This window comes from Lonchura striata, chromosome 35, assembly GCF_050655825.1.
Source record: "Lonchura striata isolate lonStrDom1 chromosome 35, ASM5065582v1, whole genome shotgun sequence".
NCBI classification, from domain to species: domain Eukaryota; kingdom Metazoa; phylum Chordata; class Aves; order Passeriformes; family Estrildidae; genus Lonchura; species Lonchura striata.
The window spans coordinates 803,519-817,114 of record NC_140737.1 but is presented as its reverse complement, the minus strand read 5'-3'; the positions used below and the strand labels follow the sequence as shown (position 1 = coordinate 817,114).

The window sequence follows — 13,596 nt, the reverse complement described above, 5'->3', positions numbered from 1 at the left end:
TGATCCTGATCCCAGTCCTTGACCCTGATCCAGATCCAAATCCTCATCCAGGTTTTGATCCTGGTCCTGGTTTTAGTCCTGATCCTGGTCCTGGTTTTAGTCCTGATCCTGGTTTTATCCTGATCCTGATCCTGGTTTTATCCCGGTTCTGGTTCTGATTCTGATCCTGGTTTTAGTCCTGATTCCGGTCCCAGATCCTGATCCTGGTTTTATCCCGGTTCTATCCCGGAGTAGCTCCCAGTGCTCCCAGTAACGGCTCCCAGTGCTCCCAGTAAAAGATCCCAGTCCCCTCCCAGTTCTCCCAGTCCCTCCCAGTCCCCTCCAGTCTCCCCCAGTTCCCTCCCAGTTCCCTCCCAGTCCTTCCCAGTCCTTCCCAGTTCCCTCCCAGTTCCCTCCCAGTCTCCCCCAGTTCCCTCCCAGCTCTTTCCCAGTTCCCTCCCAGTCCCTCCCAGTTCTCCCAGTTCGCTCCCAATCCATCCCAGTCCCTCCCAGTCCATCCCAGTCCCCTCCAGTCCCCTCCAGTCCCTCCCAGTTCCCCCCCAGTTCCCCCCCAGTCCCTCCCAGTCCCTCCCAGTCCCTCCCAGTTCTCCCAGTTCACTCCCAATCCATTCCCAGTCCATCCCAGTCCCTCCCAGTTCCCCCCAGTCCCTCCCAGTCCCTCCCAGTTCCTTCCCAGTTCCCTCCCAGTTCCCCCCAGTCCCCTCCCAGTCCCCCCCAGTCCCTCCCAGTCCCTCCCAGTCCATCCCAGTTCAATCCCAGTCCCTCCCAGTCCCTCCCAGTCCCTCCCAGTCCCTCCCAGTATAAACCAGTCCCTCCCAGTCCCTCCCAGTCCCTCCCAGTTCTCCCAGTTCGCTCCAAGTCCCTCTCGCGGCCGCCGCCGCCTCAGCCCTGCCTGGCAACGAGTGACGCGCGCGCTCCGCGCGCTCCCATTGGCTGCCCCAAAATGTCCCCAAATGTCCCCAAACCTCCGGGGGGGAGGGGGGGCCCCCCAAGCACCTCCCAGTCCCTCCCAGTTCCTCCCAGTTCGTCCCAGTTCCTCCCAGTTCCTCCCAGTTCCTCCCAGTTCGCGATGCTGCCGCTGCTGCTGGCGGCGCTCGGAGCGCCCGGGGCGGGTGAGGAGCGCGGGTTTGGGGGGAAAAACTGGGAAAAATGGGGAAAATTTGGGAAAATTTGGGAAAAGGGGGAGTCGAGGATGGGGGCGGGGCCGGGGGGGCTCCGCCCTATGAGGTTTGGGGGGGGTGGAGCGGATTTTGGGGTGAAAAATTGGGATTTTGGGGGAGGTTTGGGGGGGTGCCGCCTTGTGGGAAGCGGATTTGGCGGGAAAAAAATTGAGAAAATTTCGGAAAATTTGGGAAAAGTGAAAGTTGGGGATTGAGGGCGGGGCTGGGGGGGCTCCGCCCTATGAGGTTTGGGGAGACCGGAGCGGATTTTGGGGTGAAAAATTGGGATTTTGGGGGAGGTTTGGGGGGGTGCCGCCTTGTGGGAAGCGGATTTGGCGGGAAAAAAATGAGAAAATTTGGGGAAATTTGGGAAAAGTGAAAGTTGGGGATTGAGGGCGGGGCTGGGGGGGCTCCGCCTTATGAGGTTTGGGGAGCCCGGAGCGGATTTTGGGGTGAAAAATTGGGATTTTGGGGAGGTTTGGGGGGGGTTCTGCCTTGCGCCAGTGGGGTTTTGAGGGGGGTTTTGGCGGGAAAAAATTTGGGGAGAATTTCGGAAAATTTGGGAAAGGGAAAGTTGGGGATTGAGGGCGGGGCTGGGGGGGCTCCGCCCTATGAGGTTTGGGGGGGTGGAGCGGATTTTGGGGTGAAAAATTGGGAATTTGGGGAAATCCCAAAAAAAAAACCTCAGAAAAAAAATCCTCAAAAAAATCCTAAAAAAATCTCACAAAATACCCAAAAAACCCCAAAAATTGCCAAAAAAATCTGAGAAAAATCCCAAAAAACCCCAACCCCCCCCCGAAAAACCCCGAAAATCCCAAAACACCCAAAAAAAAAAAAATCCGAAAAAACCAGGAACTCCCAAAACACCCCAAAAAACCCCAAAAATCCCCCAAAATCAAATTCAAAATATCCCAAAAAATCACAAGAAATCCCAAAAATCCCTTTAAAAAATCCCCAAAAAGTCGCCCAAAACCCCCAAAAAATCTGAGAAAAAAAATCCCAAAAAATTCTCAAAAAATACCCAAAAAAACCCCTAAAACACCAAAAAAATCCGAGAAAATCCAAAAAAAACCCAAAAAATCCCCCCGAAAATGCCAAAACACCCCCCAAAAAAAATCCGAAAAAACCAGGAACTCCCAAAACACCCCAAAAAAACCCAAAAATCCCCCAAAATCAAATTTAAAATATCCCAAAAAATCACAAGAAATCCCAAAAATCCCTTTAAAAAAATCCCCAAAAAGTCGCCCAAAACCCCCAAAAAATCCGAGAAAAAAATCCCAAAAAATTCTCAAAAAATACCCCAAAAAACCCCTAAAACACCAAAAAAATCCGAGAAAATCCCAAAAAACCCCCCCGAAAATGCCAAAACACCCCCCAAAAAAATCCGAAAAAACCAGGAACTCCCAAAACACCCCAAAAAACCCCAAAAATCCGTTTAAAAATGCCATTTTTTGGTCGATTTTAGCCGCCTTCGTGCTGCAGGTGACCTCCAGCTGCTGGCTGACCACCGACGGTTCCTTGGTGGCCACCAACGGCTCGCAGGACCTGGAGGTGGCCCTGTCCCGGATGCCGCTGGTCTGCGGCGACCTGCGGGGACCCCGCGCTGGCCCATGCCAGCATGGAGGACCCTTGGGGACACTTGGGGACATCCTGGCGCAGAGGTTGGCCCGCGACGGCCGCTGGCAACGGCGGCTGCGGCAGCGGCAGCGCCTCTGCCAGGAGCTGCCCAAGATGGTGTGGCCACCGCTGAGAGGTCAGGGGACAGCGGGGACGGCGGGGCGGTTGGGGATGTTGGGGACATTGGGGACATCAAGGGGACATTGGAGATGTTGGAGACATTTAGGGACTTTGAGGACATTGGGGACTTTGAGGACATTGGGGACATCAGGAACATTGGGGACATTGGAGATGTTGTAGACATTTAGGGACTTTGAGGACATTGGGGACATTGGACACGTTGGGGACGCCAGGGACATTGGGGGTGTTGGGGACATCGGGGCAGTTGGGGACATTGGGGACATCGGGAACATCGGGGACATCAAGGGGACATTGGAGATGTTGGAGACATTTGAGAACATTGAGGACATTGGGGACTTTGGGGACATTGGGGACGTTGGAGATGTTGGAGACATTTAGGGACTTTGAGGACATTGGGGACTTTGGGGACATTGGGGACATTGGAGATGTTGGAGACATTTGAGAACATTGAGGACATTGGGGACTTTGGGGACATTGGGGACATTGGAGATGTTGGAGACATTTAGGGACTTTGAGGACATTGGGGACGTTGGACACGTTGGGGACGTCGGGGACATTGGGGTCATTGGGGACATCAGGAACATTGGGGACATCGGGAACATTGGGGACATCAAGGGGACATTGGAGATGTTGGAGACATTTGAGAACATTGAGGACATTGGGGACGTTGGAGATGTTGGAGACATTTGAGGACTTTGAGGACTTTGAGGACATTGGGGACATTGGACACGTTGAGGACATTGGGGAGCTGGAGACATCGAGGACGTTGGGGACATCAAGGGGACTTTGGGGACATTGGAGATGGAGACATTTGAGGACTTTGAGAACATTGGGGACATTGGGAATTTTGGGGACATTGAGGAGTTGGGGACATTGGGGACATTGGAGATGTTGGAGACATTTTGGGACTTTGAGGACATTGGGGACATTGAGGAGTTGGGGACATCGAGGACATTGGGGACATCCAGAGGACATTGGAGATGTTGGAGACATTTTGGGACTTTGAGGACATTGGGGACATTGAGGAGTTGGGGACATCGAGGACATTGGGGACATCCAGAGGACATTGGAGATGTTGGAGACATTTTGGGACTTTGAGGACATTTGGGACAGTTTGGGGCCATTTGGGGACACATTTGAGGACATTTTGGGGACACACTGGGGCCATTTTGGGGACACATTTTGGGGTCATTTTGGCCCATTTTAGGCCATTTTGGGGCAGATTTGGGCACACTGGCGGCCATTTTGGGCACATTGGCGGCCATTTTGTGGGAGCCATTTTGGTGCCATTTTGGGACACACTTGGTGACACATTTGGGGCCATTTTGGGGACACTTTTAGGACATTTTGGGGACACATTTGGGCCACTTTTAGGACATTTTTGGGCCCATTTTGGGGCAGATTTGGGCACACTGGCGGCCATTTTGGGCACACTGGCGGCCATTTTGGGCACATTGGCGGCCATTTTGTGGGGGCCACTTTGGGACACATTTGGGGACATATTTTGGGTCACTTTTAGGGACACATTTTGGGCCACTTTTAGGACATTTTGGGCCATTTTGGGAACATTGGCAGCCATTTTGTATGAACCATTTTGGGGCCATTTTGGGGCCATTTTGTGGGAACATTTTTTGCCATTTTGGGCACATTGGTGGCCATTTTGTGGGAGCCATTTTGGTGCCATTTTGGGACACACTTGGTGACACATTTGAGGCCATTTTGGGACCATTTTGGGACACACTTGGTGACACATTTGGGGCCATTTTGGGGACACTTTTAGGACATTTTGGGGACACATTTGGGGCCACTTTTAGGACATTTTTGGGCCCATTTTGGGGCAGATTTGGGCACACTGGCAGCCATTTTGAGGCACATTGGCGGCCATTTTGTGGGGGCCACTTTGGGACACATTTGGGGACATATTTTGGGTCACTTTTAGGGACACATTTTGGGCCACTTTTAGGACATTTTGGGCCATTTTGGGAACATTGGCAGCCATTTTGTATGAACCATTTTGGGGCCACTTTGGGGCCATTTTGGGACACATTTGGTGACACATTTCGGAACACATTTGGGGACACTTTTAGGACATTTTGGGGACACATTTGGGACACAATTTGGGGCCATTTTGGGGCCATTTTATGGGAACATTTTTTGCCATTTTGGGCATATTGGCGGCCATTTTGTGGGAGCCATTTTGGTGCCATTTTGGGACACACTTGGTGACACATTTGGGGCCATTTTGGGACAATTTTGGGAAACACTTGGTGTCACATTTGGGGCCATTTTGGGGACACTTTTAGGACATTTTGGGGACACATTTCGGGCACAATTTGGGGCCATTTTGGGGAACAATTTGGAACCATTTTGGGGAAATTTTTTTGCCATTTTGGGCACATTGGCGGCCATTTTGTGGGAGCCATTTTGGTGCCATTTTGGGATACACTTGGTGTCACATTTGGGGCCATTTTGGGGACACTTTTAGGATATTTTGGGGACACATTTCGGGCACAATTTGGGCCCATTTTGGGCCCGTTCTGTGAAACATTTTTTGCCATTTTGGGCACATTGGTGGCCATTTTGTGGGACATACTTGGTGACACTTTTGGGGACACTTTTACGACATTTTGGGGACACATTTGGGGTCACTTTTAGGACATTTTGGGCCCATTTTGGGGCAGATTTGGGCACACTGGCAGCCATTTTGTGGGGGCCACTTTTAGGACATTTTGTGGAACATTTTTTGCCATTTTGGGAACTTTGACGGCCATTTTGTGGGAGCCATTATGGGGCCATTTTGGGACACACTTGGGGACATATTTTGGGTCACTTTTAGGGACACATTTGGGGACACTTTTAGGACAATTTGGGGTCACATTTGTGGCCACTTTTGGGCCATTTTGGGCCCATTTTGTGAAACATTTTTTGCCGTTTTGGGCACATTGGCGGCCATTTTGTGGGAGCCATTTTAGGGCCATATTGGGACACATTTTGTGACACATTTGGGGCCATTTTGGGGGGACATTTTGGGGACACTTTTAGGACATTTTGGGGACACATTTGGGCACACTGGCGGCCATTTTGAGGCACCTTGGCAGCCATCTTGCCGCCATTTTGAGCCCATTTCCCACCATTTTGAGCCCATTTCCCACCATTTTGTGGCCGTTCGGTGCCACAGTGCCACCTCCACCACGTCCCCAACCATCCCCAAATGTCCCCAAATGTCCCCCCAGCGCCGCCGCGGCTGCGCATCGTCCCCGAGCGCTGGGGGGCCGCGCTGGCCCTGACGTGCCACGCCTGGGGCTTCTCCCCGGCCGACATCACCCTGAGGTGGCTCCGCAACGGCGTCGTCCCCGACGGCGCCGCGGGTGACGCCGCGGGCGACAACACGCGTGACGCCGCGGGCGACGCCGCGGGACCGTGGCGGGCGCTGCCGGTGGGGGACGGAACGTTCCGGGCGCAGGTGACGATCCAGGTGCCACCGGGGACGTCCGGGGACACCTTGGAGTGCCTGGCGCTGCACCCCAGCCTGGAGGAACCGCTGCGAGTCACCTGGGGTGAGGAGATCGGGGGCAATTTGGGGGATTTTGGGACAGTTTGGGCAGTTTTGGGGATTTTTTGGAATTTTTGGGATATTTTTTGGGGCTTTTTTGGGGGGTTATTCTGATTTTTAAACAAAATTTGAATGCGTTTTTTACAATTTTTTTTACAATTTTTGGGAGGATTGTTTGGGTTTTTTAAGTTTGGGGATTTGGGGGATTTTTTGGATTTTTTGGGGATTTTTCATAAATTTTTTTTGGCCTTTTTTTTTGAGTTTATTTTGATTTTTTTAAAAATTTTGACTGCGTTTTTTACAATTTTTTTTACAGTTTTTTACAATTTTTGAGAGGATTGTTTGGGTTTTTTAAGTTTGGGGATTTGGGGGATTTTTTGGATTTTTTTGGGGATTTTTCATAAATTTTTTTTGGCTTTTTTTTTTGAGTTTATTTTGATTTTTTTAAAAATTTTGACTGCGTTTTTTACAATTTTTTACAATTTTTCACAATTTTTGAGAGGATTGTTTGGGTTTTTTAAGTTTGGGGATTTGGGGGATTTTTTGGATTTTTTTGGGGATTTTTCATAAATTTTTTTTGGCTTTTTTTTTTGAGTTTATTTTGATTTTTTTAAAAATTTTGACTGCGTTTTTTACAATTTTTTTTTACAATTTTTCACAATTTTCAGGAGGATTGTTTGGGTTTTTAAAGTTTGGGGATTTGGGGGATTTTTTTGGATTTTTTTGGGGATTTTTCATAAATTTTTTTTGGCTTTTTTTTTTGAGTTTATTTTGATTTTTTTAAAAATTTTGACTGCGTTTTTTACAATATTTTACAATTTTTCACGATTTTTGGGAGGATTGTTTGGGTTTTTTAAGTTTGGGGATTTGGGGGATTTTTTGGATTTTTTGGGGGATTTTTCATAACTTTTTTTTGGCTTTTTTTTTTAGTTTATTTTGATTTTTTAAAAAATTTTGACTGCGTTTTTTACAATTTTTTTTACAATTTTTTCACAATTTTTGGGAGGATTGTTTGGGTTTTTTAAGTTTGGGGATTTGGGGGATTTTTTGGATTTTTTGGGGGATTTTTCATAACTTTTTTTTGGCTTTTTTTTTTGAGTTTATTTTGATTTTTTAAAAAATTTTGACTGCGTTTTTTACAATTTTTTTTACAATTTTTTCACAATTTTTGGGAGGATTGTTTGGGTTTTTTAAGTTTGGGGATTTGGGGGATTTTTTGGATTTTTTTGGGGATTTTTCATAAATTTTTTTTGGCCTTTTTTTTTGAGTTTATTTTGATTTTTTAAAAAATTTTGAGTGAATTTTTTCACATTTTTTTTACCTTTTTTACAACTTTTGGGAGGATTTTTAGGGTTTTTTTAGTTTGGGGATTTTGGGGATTTTTTGGAATTTTTGGGGATTTTTAGGGATTTTTTTGGAAATTTTTTTTGGCATTTTTCAAGTTTATTTTGATTTTTTAAAAATTTTGACTGCGTTTTTTACAATTTTTTTTTACTTTTTTTACAACTTTTGGGAGGATTTTTAGGATTTTTTTAGTTTTGGGACTTTGGGGATTTTTAGGATTTTTGTGGATTTTTTAGGGATTTTTGGGGCATTTTTTTGAGTTTATTTTGATTTTTTAAAATTTTGACTGCAGTTTTTACAATTTTTTTTAACCTTTTTTACAGTTTTTGGGAGGATTTTTTGGGTTTTTTTAGTTTGGAGATTTTAGGGATTTTTTGGGGATTTTTTGGGCATTTTTTTGAGTTTGATTTTTTTTTAATTCTGAATTTTTTCAATTTTTTTTAACCTTTTTTACAATTTTTGGGAAGATTTTTTGGGATTTTTTGTTTTGGGACTTCAGGGATTTTTAGGATTTTTTTGTGGAATTTTTGTGGATTTTTTGGCTTTTTTGGGGGTTTATTTTGATTTTTTTTACAAATTTTGACTGCATTTTTAACTTTATTTTTACCTTTTTTACAATTTTTGGGAGGATTTTTAGGGTTTTTTCAGTTTTTGTATTTTTAGGATTTTTAGGAATTTGTTGGGGATTTTTTAGCGTTTATTTTGAATTTTTTTAGAATTTTATTTTCTTCAATTTCAGGTGGACAAATTTGAATTTCAGGGGGAATTAATTTGATCTTCTGCTAGAATAATTTAAATTTCTGGTAGAATAATTTGAATTTTGGGTTGATTTATTTAATTTTGGGTGGATACATTTGAATTTCATGCTGATAAATTTGAATTTCACGTCAATTAATTTAAATTTCATGTTGATAAATTTGAATTTCAGGGAGAATTAATTTGAATTTCTGGTAGAATAATTTAAATTTTGGATGGATAAATTTGAATTTCGTGTTGATAAATTTGAATTTCTGGTAGAATAATTTGAATTTCGGGTTGATTTATTTGAATTTCGGGTGGATAAAATTGAATTTCGTGTTGATAAATTTGAATTTCTGGTAGAATAATTTGAATTCCATGTCGATCGATTTGAATTTCGTGTCGATAAATTCGAATTTCACGTCGATAAATTTGAATTTCATGCTGATTAATCTGAATTTCACGTTAATTAATTTGAATTTTGTGTCGATAAATTTGAATTTCAGGCGGAATTAATTTGAATTTCTGCTGGAATAATTTGAATTTCACGTCGATAAATTTGAATTTAATGTCAATAAATTTAAATTTCATGTTAATTAATTTAAATTTCATGCTGATAAATTTGATTTTTGTGCTGATCAATTAGAATTTTTTTTGGATTGATTTGAAATTCTGGTAGCATAATTTGAATTTCTGCTGGAATAATTTAAATTTCTGCCGGAATAATTTGAATTTCTAGTGGAATAATTTGAATTTCATGTTGATTAATTTGAATTTCAGGCGGAATTAATTTGAATTTCTAGTGGAATAATTTGAATTTCATGTTGATAAATTTGAATTTCAGGCGGCAATAATTTGAATTTCTGCTGGAATAATTTGAATTTCTAGTGGAATAATTTGAATTTCATGTTGATAAATTTGAATTTCAGGCGGAATTAATTTGAATTTCTGCTGGAATAATTTGAATTTCACGTCAATAAATTTAAATTTCATGTTAATTAATTTAAATTTCATGCTGATAAATTCGATTTTTGTGCTGATCAATTAGAATTTTTTTTGGATTGATTTGAAATTCTGGTAGTATAATTTGAATTTCTGCTGGAATAATTTAAATTTCTGCCGGAATAATTTGAATTTCTAGTAGAATAATTTGAATTTCAGGCGGAATTAATTTGAATTTCTGCTGGAATAATTTGAATTTCACGTCGATAAATTTGAATTTAATGTCAATAAATTTAAATTTCATGTTAATTAATTTAAATTTCATGCTGATAAATTTGATTTTTGTGCTGATCAATTAGAATTTTTGTTGGATAGATTTGAATTTCTGGTAGTATAATTTGAATTTCTGCTGAAATAATTTAAATTTCTGCCGGAATAACTTGAATTTCTAGTAGAATAATTTGAATTTCACGTTGATAAATTTGAATTTCAGGCGACAATAATTTGAATTTCTGCTGGAATAATTTGAATTTCTAGTGGAATAATTTGAATTTCATGCTGATAAATTTGATTTTTGTGCTGATCAATTAGAATTTTTGTTGGATAGATTTGAAATTCAGGTAGCATAATTTGAATTTCTGCTGGAATAATTTAAATTTCTGCCGGAATAACTTGAATTTCTAGTAGAATAATTTGAATTTCACATTGATAAATTTGAATTTCTGCTGGAATAATTTGAATTTCTAGTGGAATAATTTGAATTTCATGTTGATAAATTTGAATTTCAGGCGGCAATAATTTGAATTTCTGCTGGAATAATTTGAATTTCTAGTGGAATAATTTGAATTTCACGTTGATAAATTTGAATTTCTGCTGGAATAATTTGAATTTCACATTGATAAATTTGAATTTCAGGCGGCAATAATTTGAATTTCTGCTGGAATAATTTTCATTTCACGTCGACAAATTCGAATGTCCCTTGGACAAATGTAAACATCACGTTAATTAATGTAAATTCAATGCTGATCAATGTAAATGAGATGCAAATTTATGCAAATTTCCCCCGCAGCTCCGGGCCCGTCGCCGCGCCTGGCGCTGCTGGTGGCTCTGGCGGTGCCGGCGCTGCTCCTGGGGCCGGCGCTGCTGGGGCTGGGCCTGAGCCGCTGGCTGCGCGCAGGTGATTTGGGGACATTTCTCACGTTTTGGCGATTTCGGTCCGTTTCTGACAATTTCCGTCAAGTTTTGTCATTTTTTGTCATTTTTATGTTGATTTTTGGCGCTTGTTTTGTCTGTTTTATTCTGATTTTTGGCGCTTTTTTGTTGCTTTTCTTGTCAATTTTATGTCACTTTTATTCTGATTTTTGGGGCGTTTCAGGGCGTTTTGACAATTTTTGTCGCTTTTATGTCATTTTTATGTCGTTTTTAATCTAATTTTTGTCGTTTTTTGTCAATTTTTGTCGCTTTAATGTCAACTTTTATGTCATTTTTATTCGGATTTTTGTCACATTTTTGTCGCTTTTTTATCACTTTTTTGTCACTTTTTTGTAATTTTTATTCTGATTTTTGGGGCTTTTTGTCGCTTTTATGTCATTTTTGTTCTTATTTTTGTTGCTTTTTTGGTCACTTTTTTGTCGCTTTTTGTCGCTTTTATGTCATTTTTATTCTGATTTTTGGGGCTTTTTGGGGCTTTTCGGGATGTTTTCGGGCTTTTTGGGCTGTTTGGTCAATTTTTGACAATTTTGGTCAATTTTTGTCATTTTGATGTCATTATTACGTCACTTTTATGTTGATTTTTGTCGCTTTTTTTGTCTGTTTTATCCTGATTTTTGTCGCTTTTTTGTTGCTTTTTTTGTCACTTTTTTGTCACTTTTATTCTGATTTTTGGGGCGTTTCAGAGCGTTTTGTCAATTTTTGTCGCTTTCATGTAATTTTTATGTCATTTTTATTCCGATTTTTGTCATTTTTTTATCAATTTTGGTCGCTTTAATGTCAACTTTTATGTCATTTTTATTCGGATTTTTGTCACATTTTTGTCGCTTTTTTGTAATTTTTATTCTGATTTTTGGGGCTTTTTGTCGCTTTTATGTCATTTTTGTTCTTGTTTTTGTCGCTTTTTTGGTCACGTTTTTGTCGCTTTTTCTCGCTTTTATGTCATTTTTATTCTGATTTTTGGGGGGTTTTTGGGGCTTTTTGGGGCTTTTCGGGATGTTTTCGGGCTTTTTGGGGTGTTTGGTCAATTTTTGTCAATTTTGGTCAATTTTTGTCATTTTGATGTCATTATTACGTCAATTTTATGTTGATTTTTGGTGCTTTTTTGTCTGTTTTATTCTGATTTTTGTCGCTTTTTTGTCGCTTTTCTTGTCACTTGTATGTCACTTTTATTCTGATTTTTGGGGCTTCTTGGGGCGTTTTGTCAATTTTTGTCGATTTTTGTCGCTTTTATGTAATTTTTATGTCATTTTTATGTTGATTTTTGTCACTTTTTTGTTGCTGTTTTGTCACTTTTATGTCGCTTTTATGTCATTTTTATTCTGATGTTTGGGGCTTTTTTGGGATGTTTTTGGGGCTTTTTTGTCACTTTTTTGTTGCTTTTTGACGCTTTTTTGTCACTTTTATGTCATTTTTATTCTGATTTTTGTCACTTTTTGTTACTTTTTGTCGCTTTTTTTGCTTTTTGTCTCATTTTGGTCTCACTTTTGTCACTTTTTTGTCGCTTTTTTGTCACTTTTTGGTGCTTTTTGTAACTTTTTTGTCATTTTTATGCTGATTTATGCTGATTTTTGTTGATTTTTGTCGCTTTTTCTCACTTTTTGTCGCTTTTTCTCACTTTTTGTCCCTTTTTGTCCTTTTTTGCCCACTTTTACCCAATTTAATCCATTTTTACCCCATTTTCTCCCTACAGGTTACTCCCCACTCCCCGGTGCCACCCACGCAGGTGAGGGACCCTTTTTTCATATTTTTGTCCCTTTTTTATCATTTCCTATCAATTTTTATAATTTTTTGTCCATTTCCCTTTTTGTCCCTTTTCTACCCCATTTTTTTCTCATTTTTTCCCAAATTTTTTTCCCCAATTTTTGTCCCTTTTAATTTTTTTTCTCTTTTTTTTCTCCCTTTTTTCTTCTTTTTTGTCCTCTTTTTCTCCTTTTTTTATGCTATTTTTCTCCTTTTTTTCTCCTTTTTTTCTTTTTTCTCCCTTTTTTCTCCTTTTTTTCTCCCTTTTCTCTCCTTTTTTCTCCCTTTTTTCTCCTTTTTTCTCCCTTTTCTCTCCTTTTTTTCTCCCTTTTTTCTCCTTTTTTCCTCTTTTTTTCTCCCTTTTCTCATTTTTTCACCTTTTCTCCCTTTCTGCTCTTTTTTCCTCCCCTTTTTCTCCTTTCTTCTCTCATTTTTGTCCATTTTTGCCCATTTTCACCCCATTTTCTCCCTGCAGGTTACTCCCCACTCCCCGGTGACACCCACGCAGGTGAGGGACCCCAATTTTACTTTTTTTCCCCTTTTTTCCCCATTTTTTCCCCCATTTTTTATCATTTTCCCTTCCCAGGCAGCATCTGAGGATCCTCCCAGGACAATGACGGCGACGAGACCCAAAAACCCCGAAAATCACCCCAAAAATCTGCCCCAAAACCCCCCCAAAATCCCCAAATTTCCCTCAAAAATCCCCCTCAAATCCCATAAAAACACAAAATTTCCTGAAGATTTCCCCAAAAATTCCCATTAAAAATCCCCAAAATTTCCCCAAAAATCCCCCTCAAATCCCATAAAAATCCCCAAAAAATTTCCCAAAATTCTCCTAAACCCCATTAAAAATCCCAAAAAACCCCAAAAATTCCCATTAAAAATCCCAAAAAATTCCCCGAAAATCCCCCTCAAATCCCATAAAAATCCCAAAAAATTCCCCAAAATCCCCCTCAAATAAGGAATTACCTGAAACAATAAAATGTTGCATATTCAAATCTCCCTCATGTTTATGCAAATGCTTAATGTAAATGAGAATTCTCTTGGATTTCCTTTAACCCCGAATTAATGGGATTTGAGGGGAATTTTTAAGGACTTTTTTGGGATTTTTAATGGGATTTGAGTGGATTTTTTGGGAATTTTTTTTTG

General features: G+C 40.9%; 1 protein-coding gene across 1 annotated transcript; it reads left to right on the top strand.

Moving 5' to 3' along the window:
• Positions 1–816: 816 nt before the first annotated feature.
• Positions 817–13,449, top strand: LOC110481108 (HLA class II histocompatibility antigen, DM beta chain-like). Its single transcript, XM_085565072.1, has 7 exons — positions 817–1,112; positions 2,626–2,913; positions 6,152–6,475; positions 10,565–10,672; positions 12,398–12,430; positions 12,923–12,955; positions 13,034–13,449. The coding sequence occupies exons 1-7, from the start codon at positions 944–946 to the stop codon at positions 13,042–13,044; spliced, it is 966 nt and encodes a 321-aa protein (XP_085421198.1). The 5' UTR covers positions 817–943; the 3' UTR covers positions 13,045–13,449.
• The last annotated feature ends 147 nt before the right edge of the window (positions 13,450–13,596 follow it).

What these genes read in the sequence shown, in the direction of transcription:
- LOC110481108 (XM_085565072.1), top strand. Translation starts at nt 944, where the DNA reads ATGTCCCCAAATGTCCCCAAACCTCCGGGGGGGAGGGGGGGCCCCCCA. An exon ending in GCTCGGAGCGCCCGGGGCGG is followed by an intron (nt 1,113 to 2,625) that starts GTGAGGAGCGCG and finishes GGTCGATTTTAG; the next exon opens with CCGCCTTCGTGCTGCAGGTG. An exon ending in ACCGCTGCGAGTCACCTGGG is followed by an intron (nt 6,476 to 10,564) that starts GTGAGGAGATCG and finishes TTTCCCCCGCAG; the next exon opens with CTCCGGGCCCGTCGCCGCGC.